At 41.7% G+C, this 24,736-nt stretch overlaps 1 protein-coding gene across 2 annotated transcripts; it reads left to right on the forward strand.

The window, feature by feature from the left end:
• The first annotated feature begins 55 nt into the window (after positions 1-55).
• On the forward strand, positions 56-24,676 carry MOGAT1 (monoacylglycerol O-acyltransferase 1). Of its 2 annotated transcripts, none has more exons than XM_048314366.1 (6): positions 56-285; positions 10,256-10,431; positions 10,826-11,027; positions 13,631-13,805; positions 17,340-17,539; positions 20,533-24,676. In XM_048314366.1, exons 1-6 carry the CDS (start codon positions 192-194, stop codon positions 20,685-20,687), a joined length of 1,002 nt encoding a protein of 333 aa, XP_048170323.1. In that variant the 5' UTR covers positions 56-191; the 3' UTR covers positions 20,688-24,676. The 2 variants fall into 2 exon arrangements, with proteins under 2 accessions (XP_048170323.1, XP_048170322.1); XM_048314365.1 differs by having other exon boundaries at positions 59-285; positions 10,253-10,431.
• The last annotated feature ends 60 nt before the right edge of the window (positions 24,677-24,736 follow it).

Here is a 24,736-nt window from a genome sequence, read left to right on the forward strand (position 1 = left end):
GGCGGGACCGCCTCCCCGTCCCCGCCTGCCGGGCCCGCGGCCGTGGGCAGCGCTGGCGGCGGGAGGGGCGCGTCCTGCACGGCCGGGGCCGCGGCAGAGCGGCGCGCAGCGGGCAGGTGCAGCGGCTGAGGCTGCGGCTGCGGCTGGAGCCGGCAGGTCCGTGCCTCCCGCGCTGCTCTCCCGCCGTCAGCATGAAGGTCGAGTTTGCCCCCATCAACATCCCGCTAAAGAGGAGGATCCAGACAGTCGCCGTGCTGCAGTGGATCTTCTCCTTCCTCCTGCTGGGTAACAGTCTTCCTCCTTCTTGCCCCTGCCCCAGAGAGAAAAGGGCAAGAAGCGGCTTTTTCCGTGACCAGCGTTACCTGTGGGTATCGCTCGGTGCCAGCCCGTGGCTGCACGTGAGTGCCGAAGCGGCCCGGGGCGAGCAGCTCCCGACGATCCCCGGACGGGCAAGAGTATCGCACTTCTTTCTTCCCTGAAAGCTTTGGATGGCTTATCCTCTTTTTGGGGTGTCTATTTCTTTCTATGGGTTCTTCTTCAAATACCATCCTAAAAAGCTAGTGTCTGTGGTTCCTCATTGAGGCACCAGTAGGTTTCTGACAGCAACTTTTTTATTGAACATGAGCATAAATTCTGGTACATGACTAATGCTGTTTTCATTTGTAATTTCGTAAAATAACTTTATATGCTGTAGGTCAATAAAAGTCTTATTTAACAAGGTGATGAAAATTAACGGGCATTGTCAGTGAATTGGCTCAAATGAAGACACTTCTATAAAAATATCTTCACTGACTTTAAGAAAGTGTTGCTAATTCTACTTGGTAATCTTTTTCCACTGATTGTTCCTCTATAATTAATGTTCCTAATATCTTAATAGACACCTATCACTAAGCACCTCTTTACTGCAGCAGATCTTATTCATATGGGTAGGTGTCTTGAACTTGATGAAATTAATCACTTGATAAGGTAAAATAAGCCTTAAGCTCTATGAGACTAAATCCATGGATTGTATAAATTGGAAAGTGGTTATTGAATAGTCTGTTATGTGGTACAGAGCCACTGCTTAGCTGTGTATTACTGGAAATGCTGGAACACTTCAAGATCCTCTATGCTCTAGGATTTACAAGGAGAAAAGGAGTGTGCACATATCTTCCTTGTATGTCTTGCAAGTATATTATCCTTCAGATGGTCTGATGTCTTTCCGATTATTTTTTTTTTTAGCCCACACATGAGAGGCTTGGGGGAAGTATGGAGGGTATGAGGCATCTTCACAGATTAATCAGTAGATTTTCTGCTACCTCTAAATTATATGTTGTTAAATGATAAACAGTTTATGTTTGTGGCTACATTGTAAATAGTCTGTACTTTTAATTTTCTGTTACTGAATTAGGTCTTGGCATGAGCCATTATTCCAGTCTCATAAAGCAGTGGAAGTTCAGGGGCAGGTGGAAGAGAACAATTTTTTTTTTCCTAACGTAGCAATACTGCTGCAGAAAAACACATCTTTCTGTGCTTACTAGAAGTGATCGGGATGCAGAAAATCCTCTCTCTGTAGTTTAGCAGGAAAAGTAGGCAGCTGTCTTCTGCAGCTGGGAATGCCAAGGAAAATCAACAAGGAAATGGTCTTATGTCTGGTTATGTTGAGTATAGTGAGTTCATGTGATCATGAAAAAATCAATTTGCGAGAATGCTTGGTTAGCAATTTGATTCTAATAATAATTATCTGTTTGTGCTTCATGGGGATGTTTATCTTTAGAGCTGACCAAGGTGACCTTGTCATTTTGTAGGTGGATGCCTTCAATCATAGGGCAGCCCGTGATCTGGCCAAAAAGTTTCACTTAGCTGCAGGAAAATTCAGGTGGATGAATCCTAAATGACTTAAAGCAGTGAGAAATGGGCTGGTTTCTGATGTTCTGGACTGCCCCTGTGTCTGGATTTTCCAGCTTTTTTTTTTTTTTTTTTTTTTTTTTTTCTTCCTGAACAGATGTTGTTTGTTTGTAAGCTTTTGAATTCAAAAGTGACACTTTCAAATCAGGGAGGGGATGCCCCACTACGAGTGAAATACTGTGTGAGTTCATCACAGAACAGATTGGAGGTTTAGGCGTTCTTTGGGTGTTTGTGTGTGGCTGGAACTAGTTTATGCCAAGCACGATCTTATGTTGATTGTCTGTCTTGTGTTACATATCTGCATGTGAAAACTTGAACAGATAATGCCCTATGACAACTAATGATTCATGATATAGATAGAGGGATTCTGTTCAGAGCAGTGAATAAATGGGGTACTGGCTTAGCTGCTAAAGTTGTCCATCTCGGTATGTTGTAAGGTGCCATAGCTTAGTAAAATGAACTATAGGACTAACAGATGAAGTAAGATAACTCTGAAAATTAGTGCTCTGATTGACAAAAGCTGAATCAGTTAATGATAGGCTTCATATCTGGGGAGTGACATGTGAAAAACAGATCTGGCACACTGAGTAAGCTGAAAGGAGAATGTGAGCCTATTGCAATTTAGAATTCACAATGTGACTTGGATAGAAGACTCTTGGTTTCATCTTCCTGGTTGAGAAATGTAAAATGCCCTTGCTCTCCAGGCTTGCTTTGTTGTAATGCTGCATGGTTTTCTGAGACTGTGGAATTGATGACTGAAAATGCCCTCTTGCTTGTGTGACTGACAATCTGGCCTGAAATACAGACATGCAATAGTTGTTGAAGCCTAAATCTCATCCCCACTGTAGAAAGAGCGAATCAGTCAACAGATACTGAAAAAAATATCAGCAGCAACCTGGTACAACAAAGTTCTGCTTCTTCGTGCAGTGTACCAGCTTGGGCTGACTCTGCACTACAGATCTATTGCTTCTGCTGTGCAGCGTAGGCAGAGTAAACATGCCTCTGTCTCAAAAAAGCTGTACAGATGTGCACAGAATTTCATTATATACAAAAGGAACCTCTTTAAAATTCTGGCTGTAAGTTCCTGTGCTTCCTTGTTCTGTGCTGCAAGCTGCCAAAGTTCACCCTCAAAGGGAAAAGACAAGTTTTCATTGTAACAGTGATTTGCCTGTTCATTATCCAGGGGCATGACACCAGAAGCAAAAATAAGTTCTGAAATACTGGGATATGTATGTTTCTGGATGAGAGAAATGCCCATTAACAAATTCCCACCATGTGTTGGCTGAAAATGCCGTACGGCTTAATATCTTATGTTCTCCAAGTGCAGCAGACCAGAAAAGTTTGGGTATAAATTCCATGAAAGAGGAAAGTGTTTTAATTGGGCTTCTGTCTTTTGAAAGACAAGTGTTATCAGTCTTGAGTCCAGAAAACTAAAGCTGTTAAAACTGAAAACTGGCAAATGCTAAAATCATGCTATTTCTCACTGTATTAAACACAAATCCAAAACAGCTTCAGGCTGAAGCACAATGTCAAGCCATTAGTGTTATACTGCTGAAACAGCAAATACATGAAGTTTTGCAATTTCATAGTGCCTACTTTGGCTAAAAAGCCAAACCAGACAATTTTCTATAGATGGTAGTTTTTTATGCTTGTAATTACTGTTATTAGAGATTCACTGGCTTGGCCAGGGCTGACAGACCTGGGGCAGGTCTGGCCCTGTTCCGAGCTCGTGCAATGCCCACACCGTGTCTGCCTTGTGAGGCTGTGTGCTGTCTGCTCTTGATCACTCTGTGCCGTTGTCCAATGCAACTTCAGGCAGAAAGTCACCTGGAGAAATGAAATCTCCAAGCCTGTAAGTGCTGCTGGACTGACAAAGCAAAGAGGTTGCATAAACCCCATTTTTGTGTCATAGGTTTCATGGTGCATGTGCTCTAAAGAAATTGTCACTGTCAATGAGTGCAACAGATGTGCTTGGTGTTTGCAGGAAATCTTTGGTTTTAAGCTTGGAAATATTTTTCTTAAGAGCTTTGAATTAATTTTGCTGCATTTACCAGTATGTCTGATATCCTCCCTATTGGGAACAGGGGTAGGTTTTCTGTTTCTCACACAGCACACTGCAGTTGAGCATTTATTCTTGGTGTGTGAGCTGTGTGCCTCAGTACTGCACATCTGTCAGTGAGGTTCAGTTTGTATCAGGAGGTGAGTAGTACCCAGGCAGGAGGTAGATCAAAGGGTTCTTTTAAAGGCAAAACCATTAAAACAAAGAAAAAAATCAGATTTGGTTGGAGTGTTGTTTTCCCAGTGCTTTAGCCTTTTGTTTTCTTTTCTCTCTAATGTACACAAATCAAATGACAGTATTTTTGAAGAAAATAAAGATAGAAGGTGAGTTGGTGACCTATGTTCCTGCTAACTTCCGTGCCCCTTATGTGAAAAGGGACAGTGGAGTTTGAGCATGTACAAAATCAAATGCAAAACTGAGTAACTTGAGTGGAGTGGTGGTGTCTTGGGCCAGACAATGAGAGAGGGAAATGAGAATTTAACCCTACAGCAGGGATACCAGGGTTTTTCTCTGAGAAAAAGTGATGGTAGGGGAGAATGGTGCATCTTCTAAGGCTCACCTTTGGGGCCCAGCAGTGTCCCTGGTCTCCTCACTGGGGGTTTAGGAAGTGACTGTTGTGCAGGCACTCCTGTGTTTATTTGCGAAACCCTTAGTAATACAAAATCACTGTATAATACAAGGTATCCTTTAATATGCACGAAGACCTTGGTATATATTAAACTACATCCTGTTCTCTAGTGATTAAACTTCTGTGCATGTAGGCTGAAGCAGTCTGTTAACTGAACTTGCTGGAGACAGTTTTGAGTTGTGGATCTGGCTTCCCCAAAAGAATAGAAATGATGAAACATTTGCCACAGAGTGTGAGATTACTGCTGGAATAATAAGTGATTTCTGTGTTGAGAAAGCAGGTGTCAGTGTAATGTGCTAAGGCAAATATTAGCCTTTCCTGCAAACGCCATGATGATTTGTTATCTGGTGCTGATTTAATTCTTCAGCTATAGCTGGATAACTAATATGGTTTTGTTTTTCCTCAAAGCCTTTTTAAAAAAAACTCTTTTGACACTTAAGAAAACTCAGCTAAGCTCCATGAGTCTTTCCCAGCAAGCTGGCTGGTATTGCTGCTTGTTTTTGAATACTCTGAATTCATCTATCCATGCAGTTTATTGGTGGCCTATGGGTAGGGACGGAAGTGTGATTGCAGGGAATAACAGGGTACTTACTGACTAGTATGTGTAGGAATGCTGCCTCTGTTACCTATGTCTTAGGGAGGGAATTTAACCATGTGTCTATTTGTTTGTATTTCTCAAAAATAAGAAGAAAAACGGCTCTTCTGTGTCAGGCCAGAGACCCTGTATCTGAACATAAGTGATAGTGAATGCCTAAGGAGAAAGAAAAGAAGTGGGAAATACGTAGACTAAATTTGGCATTCTGTCTCAGGATTTGGCAATTAGTAACTTGGGGATTTATGGTATCCAGACCACTCTACCTCCAAGTCAGTTGTCTGTAATGCTCTGTATCTCTAGTTTATCAGTATTTGCCAGTGGAAGATCTTGGGAACTGGAACCAAATTTCAGCATAAACAGGCCTCCAAAGCTTGGCATCTGAGGGTTTATGTTTGTTATCCTAGTGCTGTTGAGATACAGCTTCCTTGGTAGGAATGCTCAGATATCCTTGTGGCTCCCAGTTGTAACCAATAACCTGACAAAGGCCCTCACAGGAGACTGATACATACTCAACAAATGCTGGCTGCCCAACCACCTCAGTTCTGGACACCGCTACCAAATTCCTGGGGATGCCAACAGTTTTCCAGTGCAGTTAGTTTAAATAAACTCCCAGCTTTTTCTTTGCTGGCAAGTCCTTATCTGCCATGGATAAAAAGCGTCAGCAGGTTCCTGTGTTACTGGTGGAAAACTGTATATTGACGGAATTGCACAGAGTAGTAGGCTTTAAACAGGACAGTAGTAACATTACATCTCCATTTTTTAAAAAAGAGGCTTTCTATGTAAAAGCTGCAGAGCAATACTCTGCAGAGGCATGAACTTGCTTACTGTTGCTTTGGCAGGCTGCCTGTTCTCAGGTGTTGCCTTTTGTCTCAGGTCTTACTTTGGTGGGAATACTGGAGTCCATTTGCTGTAGTTGTTACTTCATTTGAATTTCTGTCATTTTCTTCATGATATATAGAAATAATTTAGAGAATATTTTCAGAAATTAAGGCTGATTAATTTTTTTTTCCTGCATGAAAATATCCCGTAAGTGGGGAAAATAATTTTTTTTTAATGCCAAAATCAGCTGATCAGTGTTAGCTTGAAGGATAATTGAGAGGAGCAAATGTTCACTAGGGATGAAAACATCACTGCAATTCTTCTGTGTTCCCTCCAAAGTTCTGTTCCCAACCCAGCTTAGGGACATTGCTGCTCTGAAAACTAAGGATGAGAAAAGCACTGGTTTTTTGTAGATACATCAACATGGTTGTTGAATAATGTAGTTTTTCTTTTTTATTTTTTTTCCCCCCATGTCTGTGTGGTAAGAAATGAGCTTTTCAGCTTGCTTTGTGTATTGGTACACACATGTACTCATAAAGCCCAGGGAGGGGCAATGCTACGAATCACTTCTCCGCCTGTGTATTTACTAGGATGCCAGGGAATAAAGATGGGGGTTTTTACCATGTCCTTGGTGGGATGAGGTTCAAATTGCTGAACTCTGAATGCCTCCAGCTCTTTTAAGACAGAGGAGCATAATGTGTTTAGAGAAACCTTTGCTAATGGTATGTGGGACATGGCAGGAACTGGCTCGGAGCTGTCCTGAGTTGCTGGGCAGTCCTGAGGTTTTGGAGTAGTCTCCTTTGCATGGTTTTTGGAACACTGCAGAGAGCCTGTAGTGCTGCTTGGGGCGAGACCAGCACCCCTGGCACAAGGGACACACCTGCAGTGCCCAGGCATGCTGTCCATGACTGCTCTGAGCATAATGGGAGCCTTCTCTTCTAGGGACAATCTTACATTCGGTGGCTTTCACGATAGATATTAATTAAACATTTTTGATGCCTTGGTAACTCCAAAAGCATTTGAAGCTTCCAATTTCTAGATTTAACCTGTGCTATTTTCCTGCTTCCTATCTCTGATATTTAACTATTTTATGAATTTGGTGCCCCCAGCTGCAAACTCAGAGCCTGTTTAATGACTGAAGGATCACGTGTACAAACATCATTGGGCAGGATGGCTGCCAGTACTGATAGCTAACACTACATAGAGTGGTTTTCATCCATTTGTTGCAAAATATGAGTATCCATGTGTTGTAAATGGGAAATGGAGAAGTGACACATCACCATTGGCTCACAAACCCAGTGTTCAGAGTTCCATGGCAGTGATTTGTCTTTTATTCTATATTTCCTCCCCCTCCACCCCCCCAATCCAATATATCACAAAGATATTTTTCAAAGCTCTAATTCAAGTTCAACCAAAAAATTACGCTTAGAGCGTACACTGTAACTACACCCAAGGACACAATGATGCAGTAGAGTGACAAATCCCAAGTTATTCACCTTTTGCCTGAAATTTTTTTATGAATTTAGTTAAAATGGTTGCTATTTATTTACTCACTGTCTTGTTTGAAGGAGAAAACATCAGGTTTGTGTTTATAGGCTCACTGGTTTTGAGTCATCACTGTTTAGGTCATCTTGCAGGCTCTTAATTCATTGAAATAATGAGGAGGTATGGCAAAAGGAATTTGCCTGGCATGTCTCATTGGGAATGCAGTAATCAACTTTGTCCTACAAGATGCTGAGCTCCCCTTAGGAAGCGCTAACAGCGTACTTATCTCCCCATACCTTGCATGCACTCAGGAATGTGTCCTAGCTAAAGCAAAGCAGCAAGCTTGTTGATCTTGTGTATGTTTGTCTGCATAGGATTAAGTACAACTATCTGGGCCTTCTCACTGCTGATGTAATTAGGTCTCACAGCAAGGATGCTTTGCTACAGAGCACTTTTCAGCTGTTTGGTCGGGAACTGATAGCAAAAAGCCATGTGATTCTGTGTTAAAAAAGCCCTGTGATTCTGTGTTAAGCTGAAAGTGCTTCTGAAAGGAAGGGTCAGAAATAGAACTACTTACCAATTTTTGCATAACAACTTGAAATTAATTGATTTATAGCAGCTAAAAAAAACTTCTCATACTTGTTCAAACTTAAACCAAGAACCTTGGCATCCTGTCCAAATTAGCATTCCTAGAAATTTCTGTAGTTTCAGAATCTCTTCTTCAAGGAACAGGTAATGACTTTTCCTCAGTAGATTTCTGTGCCCTATTTTGGACTGATGATAGTGTGGGATTCTCTGTGAAATTGAGTGTCATATTTCACCTATGTTACTTGTCTTGCAATAATGATGTTCCTTAGAATTTGTTTCAGTTCTTGTGAGCTTTCCACATTGACTTTGAGGGTCTGTGGGCCTCAGTTAGCTGTGGTGTTTTTCAAGACCTCTTACTCAAGTGCTTTTCTGTGGAAGACTGGGGTTGCTTGTATGAGGAGGAAGCAGTGAGCTTCTGTACTGAAGAATTCTGTACCGAAGAATGGAGTATCCTTGAAAATGGTAGATTTGATCCTGCTCCTGCTTTTGTTTATGGTAATTTCCTTCTCCCTTCCTCAGAGGAAATGCAATTCTTTATTTTTCTGATCGTATTCCTGCTAGAAATGTGGATGTTCATCCCCTTCTTTCCTACTCACTATAACCAGCAACTTTGCTTGCTGTGTCTGCTTCTGGATTCTGTGGTAGTTCTCAATTGCCCCAGGACAAGATATCCAATTCTATTCTGAATGCACAGTCAAACTAGGCACACGAACAAGCTGGTTGAAGTTCAGAAGAAGTAAATATTCAGGTTGGAGGAAATGCAAGTCTGCCTGTAGACCAAGTTAAGATCTCAATTTCAGCAGCTCAAAATCTGCTTAGTCTAGGGAATCTGCTGACTTTTCAACACCCAAGTAATATCTCTCTTGAATAAAGGTGATCTGAGCTAGGATGAGTGGGTTTTACTCTTGGTTCATCTGTTTATTGTAAAGTTTTCAGTTCTGGTGATATTTACATTGTGTGAGCCAAATTACTGCCTGAAGTATTTCTATTGTTTCTTTTTAATTCTGCTCTATTTAGTGGTGTATTTAGCTCAGTATGTTTCACTGGTGTAACTTCTTCTAGGACTTCACGGGATATTGCCCTCGTGAAAGCCAGTCAATTGTGAGACATAAAGTACTGCTTCTGCATTGTAAAATGTCTCTGAAAAACGCCAGGTTCCTGCAACTCTGCCCATTGAGTCTTCCAGTGAGAACTAGGTCCTGTTTTGCTTGCCATTTTATAAATTTATGATGCTAAAGCTCCCTTGCAACCTGGACTTCAGCATCTGATCCATGAGCCTGCTGGGGTTTGTTCAGGAGGTGGCAGAGCAAGCAGGCTGCTGCAGTGGTACCACGGGGCAGAGAGCAGCAGGCCCTCCTCCTCAGACATCTCTGACCAGGGCTGCTCAGCGTGCTGCAAGACTGTAAAATTCTGCAAGTTCTACAAAGATAAAGTTTCCATAGGATTTCCCTGAGTAATTCTTTCAAGGTTGAGCCCAAAGTAACACACTGTATTTAACCAAACAACTTTTTCTTGCTCTTTGAATTGTGTATAATACAATTCTTATGTATCACTATTGTAGCATGATGTTACCCTTCTTACTAAATTGGGTTTGAAAGTATCAGGACTTACCTGCTGTTGTGTTCCCATGGCACCACTGAACTTCCCCTTTGACTGACATGTTTAGTGGCTGAAGCAGAACCTCTTAATGTTTTGGTCTTGTCTAGTGCATCTCCTTGGCCAGTGACAGCACTTTTGGCTGGGAGTAGAACTACCACCCTCATATTACAGGTAGAGAAGATGAGAAACAGAATAGAAAATGATTGCCCAACACCCCTGTAATTAGAAAAGAGATGTTGCTATGGCTCCCTTTCCCTTCTTTCCTTCCGCAGCTTTCCTTTCTTCTCACTCCCTGAAGCATTACATCCTTGTTAGCTCTTGCTGTCTCCTTTTATTTTGCCTTAGGTAAACCAGATGCTCTCTACCAAACGTCCAGTTGTTCAGTAGAGGGAGAAATAACAGACTGAGGTGATACACTCTTGTGATGTTTCACCCTCAGTGTAACAACACCGTGTGGAATAAGCTGAGTTCAACTTGTATGCATTTTGAGTGAATCTGTAAAAACATATCAAGGCTGGGCATTCGGGGTCTTAAAAGGACACAGATGTGATTCATGCTTGCTGTAAATTGAATCACTTCTTGTCTCTTGTAGCAGAGTTTTGCTGTGGATTCTTTGTGATCCTGATCCTGGGCAACTTCTGGTTCCTTGCTGTTCTGTACCTGCTGTGGCTCTACCTTGACTGGGAAACACCATGTGCTGGGGGCAGACGGTCCCAGTGGGTCAGAAGCTGGACTGTCTGGAAGTACTTCAGGGAATACTTTCCCATTCATGTGAGTAAAAGGTTTCTCACAAACAGCTTGAGCAGACATAAGCATGGGCAAACATCTAAGACTCATCTTTGGTAAATTCTAATACTTACCCCAGGGTGAACTTAACTTCTTTTTAAAACATGGGAAATCTGAGATTTAGTGACAAAAGGGGACAGGGCCTGGTTTTGTACTTGGACTGTTGGGTCATAAGATAGTGCTTCAGCACAGCAAATGCTAGACATGGTATCCTGACATATCTACTTAAGTCTTGTTTATCTGTAAAGCAGGACAGTAGTTTTAAGTGCTCAGAAGGAATTGCATTGTCATTGCTTTGATGTCCTGTCAATGTGCAATCGCCATAGCTGTTGTTTTTGAGGTAAATATTATAATGTCCACCACTGACTCTATTTTTCAGCTTATAAAAACTTCAGAACTGAACCCAAATCACAACTACTTACTTGGCTTTCACCCTCATGGGGTCCTAGTAGCTGGAGCCTTTGGAAACTTTTGCACCGATCCTACTTTCAAAAATTTATTTCCTGGGCTTACTCCATATCTTCATATCATGCCCATCTGGTTTGGCTGTCCCTTCTTCAGAGAATACATAATGAGTGCTGGTAGGTAAAAGCAGAATGTCTCAGCTGTTGATCCGTATTTTAGCTTCTATTACAAATGTAGAGTCTTTTCCTCTACTTATATATGGTAAGTAATTTCAGAAAGATCAGTGTTGGTGCTAAATTTAACCTCTATTTTATGATGAACTGTTGTGGCAAAACAATTTGAAGGTTTTATTAATAGTTTTGTAAACTATATCACTGAGTTGTTTTTTCTTTCTGAAAAAAATTGCTGGTTTTCCTTTGAACTGTGAGACAGCAGTCCAGAGTACTCATTATATACAAGAAGAGAAGGGCATAATAATTTGTAATGTTATTTAGTCATTGGGCAGGCACTTGTAAAACTAATTCAGGCTAATCTCTTACCTGAAGGGCTTAGTCTTGCACATTACAAATATCTTTCTACTCAGAACTTAATTACCTTCTTCTGATTGAAGTCCCATGATGCAAATTTGTGTAATTTTAATTGAGATGTAAACTCTAAAGAGAGGGACCTTTTTTCTCTGTTCTGAGAAGCATGTCATAAAGGGGTGATATTCATGACTGGTGCTGCAGTAATAAAAGATAAAAATAACAACCAATCAAGTTGGGGGAACAGAAGGATGAGAAGAATTAAATAAGGACGAGTGTTCCACCCCAGTGGTTTAATCCAGGAATTATTTTACTTAATTTCACTCAACTACAGCATTTAAGTATGTTCTGATGCACAAGACTAACTTTGGGAGACAGAGATCTAACTTAATTCCTGACTGCAACACAGGTGCTGCAATCTCAGAGAAGCTGTTCCACTGCTCCATTCACAGAACCATGCCTAGGATCCTGCCCATATTAATATCAGAATTACTTATCTATGTATGCTTCAACATACCAGAGAATGCCTTTCCATGCAAATGTAATTTCTGAGGGTGTTCTTTGAGACTTGCTAAGTGAGGGATTGGCAGTGTTAGACCATTGCAATTTTAAACACTGTCTTTTAATCATTGTCTGGAAGTCAGATTTATATGTTTTTGGCATCTTGACCAATGGGAACAAATATTTACCTGCAGGATGAAAAACAGCTGCAGTAAAAAGCACACTAAAGAATAACCAGCACTGGAGCTCGGTTTTCACAGGTATGCAGCTGATAAATGAGAGAGGACCTTTGGTCTAATACATGTTATCAGTCAAAGCATAAAACACTTGCAAAATCCTCCATGTCCTGAAAGCCATGCTCCTGGCACAGTGTTTCATCTCCCCGTTTTTTTCTCCCTTTCTCCAAAACCTGCAGTTGCTGCCTCAGGAAGCGCAGTTGCGGCACTCCTGGGCTCCAGTGTGAGCATGGAGCAGTGCCCTGCATGCAGGCTGACAGCTCAGCTTCGGCAGGAGACAGATTTGTCCTGGGAAAGGCAGCAGCTCCTGCTTTCCTTTCCAGGGAAAATGCATGCTGACATGAATGAACGTCACTTGAATTATTTGTGAGTCTCAGGTCGGCTGCATTTTCAGAGTAACAGTGACTGTGAAGGCATATGTGGCAAACGGATGTAGCTTTTTACTGAGGTCTGAACATGCTCCAGTAACAAGCTATTCCTCTTGATGGCCAGCTCTCAAAAGTAGATCACAGTCATCTTCCCTCTCTTATGAAATTTTTATAATCCACATTGTAAAGTCCCTATTAGAAAAAAGACCAAGTGGGTAACAGGATATCCAAAAGGGTGTTTTGATACCTGTAAAACCAACAACAATGTAAACTAGACATGATCTCTTAATTGTCACTCAGAGTGTATGAATTCAACACAGTGTAGTTAAACATGGCTTCTGGTAAATGGGAGCAATATAAGCCTTTGAAATAAAACTTAGGGCAAAAAGGAACCTTTGAAGGATTAGGTGCATATCTGTTAGAAAAGGGATTTTTCAAAGCACCAAGTCCAGAGCAAGATCTAAGGAGATGATAAAGTCTTATACAGCAGTGTGTGTCTGATGAAGTATCTGGATCAGCAGGAGTACCAGAAAAGCTTCATATAATCTGCTATTTTAGCCTAAATATTGATGAGCGCTGGGGCCTGGTTACTACAGAATGAGCTGATGCAATCATTGAGAATGGTACAAGTGAGTCTTTTCTGCTTCTTCTAATGCTGTCATGACTTTTCCTTAGATGGAGCTGCTGCTTTAAAGCTTTGAAAATAATGGAGAGCTATGCTTGGCACTGTAGCTCCATGTTTGAGTTAACAAGTCTTCTGTTCATTCTGTTAACCCCTCTATGCCTGTATTTATATGCACCTGCTTCATGGCTTTAGCTCCTGCCTCTCAGCAGTGCCTGCTGCCATTCACCTCTTCTGCTCTTGGGCACAGAATCTCTCTGAAGGGGAGTTAAGTTGGCAGAAGAGCACACCCTGAAGAACTCAAAACTCTTGCAATAGGCAACAGCATTTAACTCATCAGTGTGAAATCAAAGCACGTGCCCAAAACCAAATCTGTTGCAAATTGAGGAGGTTGAACCCAAATCTTTGAAATATGTTCTGTGCTGTTATAATTTTGAAACACCATTCATAGATTTAAAAATATTCTTAAATTCCACTGTACCTGTACATGAAAATCCAGTGGTCACTCTAAAATGTTTCCTCCTGAAGGAATGGTTTCTGCATCCAAGGAAAGTGTCTCATATGTGCTGAACAATGAAGGAGGTGGCCATGCATCCGTCATTGTGATTGGAGGAGCAGAGGAATCTCTGAATGCACATCCTGGAAGTCTAACATTGAACATCCTCAAGAGGAAGGGCTTTATTAAAATGGCCCTGAAACATGGGTAGGTCTTCCATTAAGCATGCTTTGAATGCAGATGGATTCTTAAATATAATTCATATTATATTAAATTAGAGAATTTGAAGGAGTTATTTGTCTAAGAACATGCAGATGTCTGGCACAGGAGCCAGTCTGTCCACCTAGATCCAATCTGGGACTGTTGAAAACTCCTTTGACTTTCATAATTTGTAAGAAGTAGGTGTTATTAGCATATCTTGTTTCATTTCTGTTGTTTCTTGCACTAGCAAAGAGTAAGAATTATGAAACAGTATTAGTAAACCTTGGCTGGTTTTGCTGAGTAGAGCAAATATTGTGCTTTCTACTCTGTAAATTGAAGATACGTTAAGGTAGAATTTTCTGATCATTTTAAGCAAACAAACAAACAAATTGGAAAGCCAGGCCCTGTTTTATTAAATCACTGAAAATTATGGTCTAGGAAGATTTGTTTTCACTATTATTCTCAAGACTTTCTTTTGAAGATTGCCATTTGCAAAAGTAAATTCCTGGGAATTTTTGGTGAAAATCTCAAGAAAAACTAGGTAACTTTTTACTATCAAGCAGCCATCATGGTGTAATTAAACAGAGATGGTATCAATATCTTTTGAGTGATTTACATAGTATAAGCTGTTGTGTTTTTCCTGGACTGATCTAGATGGTTTGTATATTAGAAATATTGGAACCAATGATTTGTTCCTGCTACACTTTCTGAACAGCTCCCAGGATTATGCATTGACATGTGAAGCAACGAGAAAAAAATACTAGTTTTGAGAAATCTGTAACAGCTTTTTAAGCTATTAACTGGAGAAAAGGTCATCTCTGAGAAGAGGAGCTCTCTGCTTTTTCACGGCATGCAAAAAACTAGAAACTGTTCTAGAAACTGTTCTGTGCCAAAATTCCAAGGGCACACGTTTCTTATACATATCACTAGGATTCTCATAAAGAATTCTTTTACTAATAGAATGTAACGTTTTAGTATAATTTGTACCCAGAAACAACTCTTGTGTATTTGAATTAGGACTTTCGTGTCTAAATGAATCTTTACTCAATTTTTGCTCAACTGTTGATTAATTCAGTGGGATCCTCAACACTCTCACTGGCTTTTACTTATTTTAACCATAAAGTTTAGAAGAATAGTTAGGTACTTTTTTTTTTTTTCTAAGCATGTTGATAAATGTCTGCTCTGTCATATCACAAAAGTTGGTGGTGGTTATCTCTTACCTAAATTGATTTGGATTGAGAAATCAGATATACCTGTGCCTCTCATGACCTTGATTTCAAAAGTATCTCCAACACATAACAACAAGAGGAGAACACTTACAGGAATGGCCCCTTTACTTACTCACTTACTTTGGTTCCAGTGATGGTTCTTCTCTTTCTGATAGGGTCGTAGCTGTCTAGAGCCCCCCTCTGGGTGACAGTGCCTGTCTCTGCCTGAGTGGCTAAGGGCTACACGTCACATGGCCACTGTAACCAGCAGGCTACAGGTCATTTGTACAAACACCAGCACAAAAACCTCCTTCTACATGAAGCCTAGGAATTCTGACTTCATATCTCTCCAGCAGGGCTGTGGGACAGGGTGAGTCTGACAGAGCTCTTGACCAAAGATTTGGCATCCAGTAATTGCTTCTGGTTTTAATGTTTTCTTTTTAACAATTAACAAAATGGGAAGAAAATTTCCAACTCAAGTGGAAATGAAAGGGCAAGCAGGGCTTGTGGGATGCAGATGAGAAGATCCACCTGCCATCAGTGCCTGCACACATTCGTGGTGCTCATGATCTGCAGCAGCAAATACCAACACAGGAAGGAAAGGGCAATGCAGAGATTTGTGCTCTGGCCCTGGCTCTTGTGCTGCCAGCACAGAGAAGCTGTGTTCCTCAGCTAGGAGCTTGTCAAATGTGGCCTGAATATGTCAGCAAAAGTCCTCGGCACTTCTGCAAAAGACACTTTGGTCCAAGGTAGTACAAATATCTGATATGAAGAAATCCTAAAGACACAAAACAAATGATGAATCAGCTAACTTATCTTTAATTTCACAATCTTAAGTTACTTATTTCTGTGTCTCAGCCTCCTACATAGCATCTTGCAAAAGCCTTCACTAGATTAAAACAAATCCCACAGTGTCAGGATGCTATTGCACCACAAGATGTTCCTGTTTGTCTTAGTGTTGTAGTAAAAAGTGGAGTGTTTACACAGCCACAGTAAGTACCAGGCTGTATGATATCTCCTTTACAGGTGGCTAGGTGATAAATCCACTTGAGAAAGAAACTTTGAGCAGACACTAGTCAGAATAGTATGTGGGAATGATAGTCTGTCTGAGTCGTCAGGCTAAAGAAGCTGTTGAAGCCATTGTTTTTTTCTGTATAGGTAGATTTTGACTGTCCACAGTTCTTTCCAGCCAGCTCTGTCCTCAGTGCATCCTCCTCAGGCATTCACAGCTCTGCAGAAATTAATTCTGACAATGTTCTGGCAACACTGCTATTTTACAGTAAGGTTTTTCTCGAAGACAGTGGGGGCTGAATAGAGCTAAGATGCAGAAACTAAGATTTAAGTAAATCAAATAAAACATCCCTGAATCCTTTGGAGACTATTTAGGATTACCTTGATTTTTTTTTTCTCTAAACTCTGTATAATATTTAATGAATCTAAGCATTAATCAAAAACCATACTGCAGCCAAGTTTTTAAATACAATGCTGGGTTTACCTGCTGGAAACAACTGCACCAATTCCATCCACTCAAGTAGTTTGTCCAGGAGCTAGTCAGTGCCTTTCCTCCCAAGCCAATTCATGAACTGAACGAGAACTGAATGAGAATTCATTAGGCTGTGCAAGAGCCAAAGTGAGTTCACATAATTTCTGTGGGTAGGATTTGACCCCTGGTAATACCGTTATTAAGGCTACTGTTTTCGAAGAAGTCCAGAGGAAGCAGGGTTTCACTGGGAATTGGACAGCAGAGGAGGAATTTGGCACTGCACTAGTGTCTGTGAGGGTGTCTGGTTTTTATCATGGTTTTTGTGCTGAAACCAAGGGCACGCATTACTCCGGTCAAAAGACAAGGCAAAGCCAAGATCTGGTTTTGATGCCACCCAGCTGGGAGCACTATAAGGTTAGCAACAAGGCTTCTTTGCTTGCCAAGGTAAAAAATGGAGTGGAACAAGGGTGGACTTGCTGAAATAGTGGTGGATAAAGTCATGCTTATGCTATATGCAGTTACGCGTTTTCATCATTCTGAACAGTACAAATTGCAATAGGTTACCAACTAACCAAATAGGTTACCCAATAACCAACCAACTAAATACTGCCAAAAGCAAGTTGATAGCTGTGTGCCAATCACTTTTTTTTTTTTTTTTTTTTAAACACAAACCAGCCAAGGCATTCAAAAAGCAGCTGCACGTGAGAAGAGTTGAATGCCTGTTGCTGATGAAATCTAAAGCTGCTGAAACTTTCTGTGCTGGTCGTTGTGAAACTATGTGATGCTGATGTGAACTGCAGTGCAAGTGCAGGCTGATGTAGAATTCTCAGTGTCCTCTTTGTTTTACAGGGCTCATCTGGTTCCAGTGTTTTCCTTTGGTGAAAATGAACTATTCAAGCAAGTTGCAAACCCCAAAGGTTCATGGCTCAGAAATGTACAGGAGAAGTTGCAAAAGATAATGGGCTTTGCTTTACCACTATTTCATGCTAGAGGAGTATTCCAGTACAGTTTTGGCTTAATACCTTACAGGCAACCTATTCATACTGTTGGTAAGTTCCCAGCACCTTTTCTAATGTGTTTGCAAATGTTTAGAAATTCATCAGTGTGCTGCTAATATCTGTAGATTTATAAATCTGTTCTAACAGAAAGAGTTGATTGCTGTGCATCTCAAACAAGTATGTGAGGTTTAAATTTTTTTTTGATTGCTGTCCTTCCCTGTTAAAAGGGGCAGTTCTTTTCCCTCTTTCCCCTTTCTGTCCCAGGCCAAATCTTAGTCTTCATTCTCAGTTATCCATAGGCTTTTATCCTAGGCAAGCCATAAAGAAATCCAAGAGTTGTCCAGTTCTTATGAGAGGGCTGCCACAGCTCTGCAGCTGCGGCTGTGGTTTCTGGATGCTGTAGCTGTTTTGTGAGAAGCCCAGACCTGCAATTTCTTATCTCTGCAGAGAAGTAGCAGTTGGATGTTGCAGCTGACGCACAGCCACTCCAGCAGAGCTCTGGAGCAGGGCTACTGGAAGGAGCTTGTGTGGTCCTGACCTGCTGCTCATCAGGACAGAAGGAGAGATGCAGGAGGAAAGGGAGAAGACACGGTGTGGTGCCACAGCCCTTGGGCAGGCTGCCACTTAGATGTCTTTGCAGGTCTTTAGGGTGTTTCCTTCCCTCTTGGTTTTCTCCCTTGGAAAGATCCAGTCATGTTTAATTGTAAGCCTGCATGCCATGGTGACAGGCAGTTCAGGAGAGTGTTTTTCCCCAAAAGCTTTCATTACTGCCCATCTACTCTCACTGGAGTGTGGAAGTGAATATATTTTTAATGGTTTTACTAGTGCTATTGACAACCACACCTTTACAAAATAGGTGATGCTGGGTGTCATGCAAAGGCATTAGCTGTCTGTCTGTATATTTTTTGATAAATCATTTTTAGCCAGATTCTGACCTGAGTGAACTAAAGAAAATTGAGCTGTTCTGGTGTTCCACAAGGGACATTGAAGGTGGTCCTCCCTTTAGTGGGGGGATGATTTGATTATAGTATGAAACAAATAAAAATATTTATGACAAAAATGTAGCTCTTTTTATGTTAAATTTTATGCAAATCTCTGTTTTATCCGTTCATGCAGTTAAATATTTTGAAAATATTTAGTTTTTAAAGCCCACATTGTATACAGACAGGCTAAAAATGTCACTTATTTTAAAGCCAAAAAGTTATCAAAGCTTTGGAATGAGATGTATTGAATGAGATGTATATGCAGCAATTTTTATTTGGGCTGATGACACTAGGACTGTTTTGAAGCTTAAAATATCTTATTCTTTGAGGCATTTCTTCATCATGACAAGAGCTCAGGAGTGCTACAAATCAGCAAGACCAGAGTCTTGCAACAGAACTTGTAAGAACTCATGAAATCCTTTGCTTTCTGTGTCTCTTTCCCCATGTTTGATAACTATCACAATGTCCCTGTGTCCTTGAAAGTGTGTGGGGTGTTCTTGGTATGGCTCAACATGACTTTGAAAGCATTGGCTCAGCTCCTGAGAGCTGCAGAGGCACAGTGAGCTCACCTGAGGTAATGAACTGTGCTGTCAACGTAGCCAAGTATGGGTGATTTCACTCCTAGTTCAGAAGCCATGGATCCAAGAGCCATTCAGCTAAGCCAAGATCTGTGAAGTTTGTGTGTTTTGGGCTTGATGAATGAAGTATTTTTGGCTTTCCTTTATGGTTTTTTTTTTTTATTACTGCTTTTCAGAAATATCAAATATCAAATTAAGCAGGTTCCTTAAAGCTGCACATAATATTAGAGAGATGAGTGTAGTTTTCAATTCCACAAGAAATCTTCACTCTTGAGAGAAGAGACTGTTGCAGAAGGGCTTGGGGACTGTTTGCTGTTTCCAGTCCTGCCTCTGGAAATCTTGTATTATATGTGTATTGATTTCACACCCCTCTAAGGTATTGCTCAATCCAGGGCTGGGTTCCCACCCCAGCCATGTAAAGTCTGAGTTTCAGCACCACACAGGGCCCGAGAGCTGTTAGCAGTTGGAGCTGCAGCAGGAAAATGCAGGCTCAGCTCTTTGTGGTTCTGGCTAGGCTTCCCTTTAGTCATCACTATCCAATCTGAAGTGGCAACATCTGTTGAAAGGGATTTTTAGGTGCCTTTGGAAAAGCTCCTGAAGGTGCTTTTAGGTCTCTGTTTTTCCAGACTTCCTCTGTAATCCCAGTCAGGTCTGTTAAGGTCTTGGTGCTTCCAATGCAAGAACAGCTGTCAAAATCTGGTGATTGAACAACACAGGAAAGACTGAGGTCATGGGAAGCTCCTCTTAGCAATCCACTTTTTAGCCATAGCTTTTTGTGGAAGAGAAGGCTGCCCGCGGGATTTCCATGGAGTCGCCTCCCATGGAGCAGGTAGCAGGCTTTGCACAGTGCATGGAGAGCATTTTGGTTCCAGTCACATTAGTGGGCAATGGATGGTTCCAAGACACCTCGCAGGGTTTAGGGGATTTGCATGCTACCCTCCCTAGGCTGAGGTCACCAACAACATTTCTGTGCAGTAATATCCATTGTGAATAAATTGGAAGATAAATATTTCCTTCAGTCCTGTTCATGTGACTGTGTGGTTGAGGGTGCCACTGTCCTCTTAAGCATGTGCCTCACACTGAGTAGTTTTACTATTCAAATCAGAACAGAAGACAGAAAGTACATTTTTTTAAATACTGTGTTGGACTTGTAGACAGCACGTAACCCATGGGATTGCATATTGCAGTGTAAATTGCTCCTTCAAGTTAGAGCTTATCACTCTTCTCATGTGCTCTTTTGCTGGCAGACTGAAATGTTGGGCAGGGGGGTTAATTCATTTTACCCGAATGTGAGCAAAAGGAAGTGGAAAACCAGACCCAGGACTCAGGCTTGTGAAAGGCAGGATCAGGCCCCAGGGTAAGAAAACTGTGCTGTGATTCTGCCATCTGGCTGGGAACTGTGGTGGAGCTGTTACGGAAGGGACAGCAATTCTGCTTAAAAAGAGATGTCAGCGAAGCTAATGCTGTTGTGTTTGATTTACAGTGGGAAGCCCCATCCCTGTAAAACAGAACTTGAACCCCACCAATGAAGAGATCGATCAGCTTCATGCATTGTATCTACAGAAACTAAAGAAATTATTTGAAGAACATAAAAGCAATTACGGCATCCCTGAGCATAAATCTCTCATCTTCGAGTAGCAAATTACAAGTTGTAATTCCAAATCTCATGCAAAGAAACAGTGTCTGCTGAAAGATGTCTTTCTTGCAATCCATATTTTGCAATCTGTAATTATCCTTATGTAAGGAATACTTTTAAGAAGGGAATATTAGATGATTTATTGATTTTTATCCTATTGGGCGGTGGGGGGAGGGACCTTTGGGATGCAAGCCTCGAAGTCAGTGCTGTTTTGAATGTCCTTTTAGGTTCATATGTGCCAGAAATGCGAGTGAGAGACTCCACACAGGTATTCTTACCACCATGGTACCTACCCATAGCTTGAGCATAGGAAATTGCCCCAGCATGAGATCACTAGCAGAAGTAAAAATCCAAGAAGTCTTTGATTAGAGGTCGAGAGACTTACCAGCATTTATCAAACATGACAACAGGTTGTTCTCTGAACGTCAGAAACCCCTGCTGCTCTTCCACGGAAATGAAGGTGTGTGTTTTCAGCAGATGGCTACTGTAAACTACTTACATGAGAATTCAAGACTAAATAGGAGCCTTCAGCCCTGCATAGGATACTGGCAAAAACAGTTTGTCCAAGTCATGGAGCAGAGCAAACCTTCTGTTTGGGGAACTGTGTTGAGTTTGTTGTGTGCATGTGCGTGCTGGGTGGTGGGAAGCACTGAATGATGTGACTTTTCTGGAAAATCTGTGCTTTGGCTCGTAAGTTTGGAAGATGAAGCAGCTTTGGTAGTTTCAGCCTCAGAAGAGATAGCAGGCACAGAACAGGAGAAGTGAGGGAATCATGGGAACTCTTCATCCTGTGCAAATTAAAAATGATCCTATGTCAAGCACTTGCACAGAAGGAAAGGGAGCCCAATTTGTTCAGTCAGTTCTGAAATTTCACCAAGGAAAGTGTACTTGATAATGCCTTTTTTTTCCCTACTGACAGCTGTGGGGAAGTATGTGTTATGCTGGTGCTGCAGGGTGACACAGTGTGAGCATAGCTCTAGGGTGCAGCAGGTTAAGAGGCTGCATTGTATATAAACTCAGTGCCTGAATTTGAGAAAAGATTTATCCTTAATGTGGATATCCACTTCAGAAAAGAAAAGAAAAAAATCTTAGCCAAATACTTTTTCAGTGAAAATTCCTATGTCTTGGAAATTATTGTGCGTGGAAAGAATTGTAGTATATTCCTGAATTTTTATGAGATAAATTCTTGTATTTGTACGTGCCTCCTGTCTGCATGCAAACTTTTCAGATCTGATGTCAGTGAAGAGTTTGCTCTGCTTTAAGCTGTTTTGGTGCCTGAATATTACATCAGTTAGGTGGTCTGACAGGTTGTGCATGGGCTTATCAGGCAGCGTGGGCATCTTCATTTGGCTCAGTTCAGCACTGAGATGCTCCAGGAATAGCAGCACTGGACACATTGTGTATTTGATTGGCTGGAGGCTCTTAGAGGAAGCACAGCTGGGGCTTTGGGAGCAAGGTAGAACTCTGGGAAGAAAATATCTTAGCAAGATGAAGGTGTTTAAAGAAAAGAGTAGACATTACTTCTACGGAGTGAGATCTGACTGAAGCAATGCCCCAAAGCCAAACAAGTATTTGCCAGACAGAGCGGATGTATGTGCTCCAAAAAACCCTCCAGCAACAAGTTGGTTTCCTTAAGAGGGCTCTTCCTTCTAGTGACTCTTTGTCATCCGGATGTAAACAACCCTGAGCCAATGCTGAATCCTGCTCTCATTTTCTCTACAATGACACAATCACTCTGGGAACCAGGGCTGGAATTTGCAGTGCCTGAAGAAGCCCCTCTTCCCTGACAGACTGCTGCCAATGTGCCCACAATTCACCTCTACCTGAGCTTTCTTGGTGCCATGTGTGCTTGTCCTCCCTTCCCACACCTTTGCTGATCACTGGTGATCACTGTGGTGTAGGTATCTTGCTTCCTCACTCTCTGTCCACCTTTCCCTGGGTTGAGATCTCTGGTCTCTATGCATAGAAAATACTGAGTGGTGGCTTATTCAGCAGAAATGGGGTTTAGGAGCAGGGTTTGAGAAGAGGAATGTGAAGGATTGGTTACGTGAGAAAGGGCATATAGATTCTTTGCAGCTTACTGATCTGAGGAGCTGGCTACATGAGAACGGGCACATAGACCCTTGCAGTTAGCTGAGCAAGGTCTCACAGAACACTGCATTACACATTATGTGTAACAACTGAAGTTGCAGAGTATCACATGTATCTTGCTCAATAACTGAACCACCATTGAGTCTTATTGCTGAGCTATGGGTTTATCTGCAGAGTTAGCAAGGATAGGTTTTGGCAGCAAAACAATAGACATCTGTGGTTAGAAGGCCAGAGGAAAAGGAGAACTGCTGACCACAGAAGGGGGACTAAAGGAGGGGTTAGAGATCGGCTTAGACGACGTGAACCACTTAGAATGCGCCTTTTACGAATATGCATAAGCCTATTATTGATAGTCTATAAGAAGCTTTGGTACAATCAATAAAGCAGATTCCTGTTGTTCACTCATATTGAGTGTCTGGGTTTCCCCTCTATCGCGGCAGAGGAAGCACAACAGCTGTGCATGTTTGACACCGGCTTAAGATCAGGATGGTTTCAGCTCTGGAAAGGGCATGTTTCTAAGGAGGCAAGTTTGTTACCTGGGAAGAGGTTTCAGGGTCCTGAGGATTGTACAAAGTGATGATCCCTGAGCAGTTGCTTTTTCTTAGCCAGCTATGTGAAATTTCCTTTGGATTTGACTCTTTGCTGCCTGCCCTGATGAGTAGTGCTGATTATTCATGAAAGAAGAATTTGGAATCCATGTCAGACTGTTCTCTCCTAGATCATCTGCTCTAATGAGATACTTCCTCTCATTCTCTGTTCTTCTTCCATTACCTTAATGATACAGAAGATCAGGCTGTAAATTTAAAAATACTAGCATTGGGTTGAGGATGGGAAGTAACAATGGTTTTTTGTTGATCAAATTAACCAAAACTTTTAGAGAATATGTGGATACCGATTTTGGAACAGTATCTGGCCCAAAGGGTATCCTACAAACAGGCTTTCCTCTGAATTCCATGAGAAAATTTTCTGTGGGCTCTGTGTACCATCTGTAACTGGCTGAGGTAGAACAAGTAGGGATTGTGTTACTATGGCTACTGATACTGTCATTGCTTTGTAACAATGGTGATGGTAAAAGAAACAAAAAACCTAAAAAACCCAACAAAAAACAACAAACCAAGAAAATCTCCAAACAGCTCAAGTATTTATTGTTGCTCAGTTACCACTGCATATTGCTTATGATGGTCCTTCCAAACTACCTTTTATTAACCAATTGTCTAGTGTACCTAGGACTATTTTAAAATAGAACTTCTGTCTCTAAACGTGATAGACATGGTGTCATCTAAAATATTTACATCTGTGTTAGTGTGTGGATCTGTAAAGAAGCCCTGCAATCCACAGCCCTGGCAGCCATAGACCCGTTTTGGCTACCACAGGCACCAATCCCAGCACTGCTGCAGCCGCTAGGAGGCTGCCCATATTTGTTGGAGCAAGAGTCTCCAGCTGCAGTTCCTGCTGGACAAAGCAAGAGCAAGGAGCTGGTGGGAATGGTGACACCATTTCCCCCAGCTGTGACTGGAAGAACTGGGGAGCACTCACATTCCTGGTGGGATGCCCACACTGCCTGGGGCCTGCTTCGTGGGGTGTTTCTCTTTGTGCCTTTTAATGCCACACGTAATCCCAGGAAAGCCAGCCATCCATCAACAGGAGAAGCTCTGCCTCTGAAACGTGCAAACACTGCCTCCCTGACGTGCTCAGGATGAAGTACCTGCCTGTTCTCTCATGTGTGAACACCTCTGGGCCAAATTCAGTTGGCAGACAGTCAGTCCTGGAGTATTTTTACTTTACTACACAGCATAGTTTACACTTTGTAGCTTTTTATGGTACCTGTATAATATGAATGTCAGTTGTTTCAATGATAGCTGTGACAAGGAGGTGTGAGATAATAAAGCTTTGTACCAAAGTGGGCTTGTGCTGACTGGATTTCAGATACTCATCACTGCTGTTGGGTGAGGATCCTGGC

The sequence above is a fragment of the Corvus hawaiiensis genome, chromosome 10 (genome assembly GCF_020740725.1).
Source record: "Corvus hawaiiensis isolate bCorHaw1 chromosome 10, bCorHaw1.pri.cur, whole genome shotgun sequence".
In the NCBI taxonomy this organism is placed as follows: Eukaryota; Metazoa; Chordata; class Aves; order Passeriformes; family Corvidae; genus Corvus; species Corvus hawaiiensis.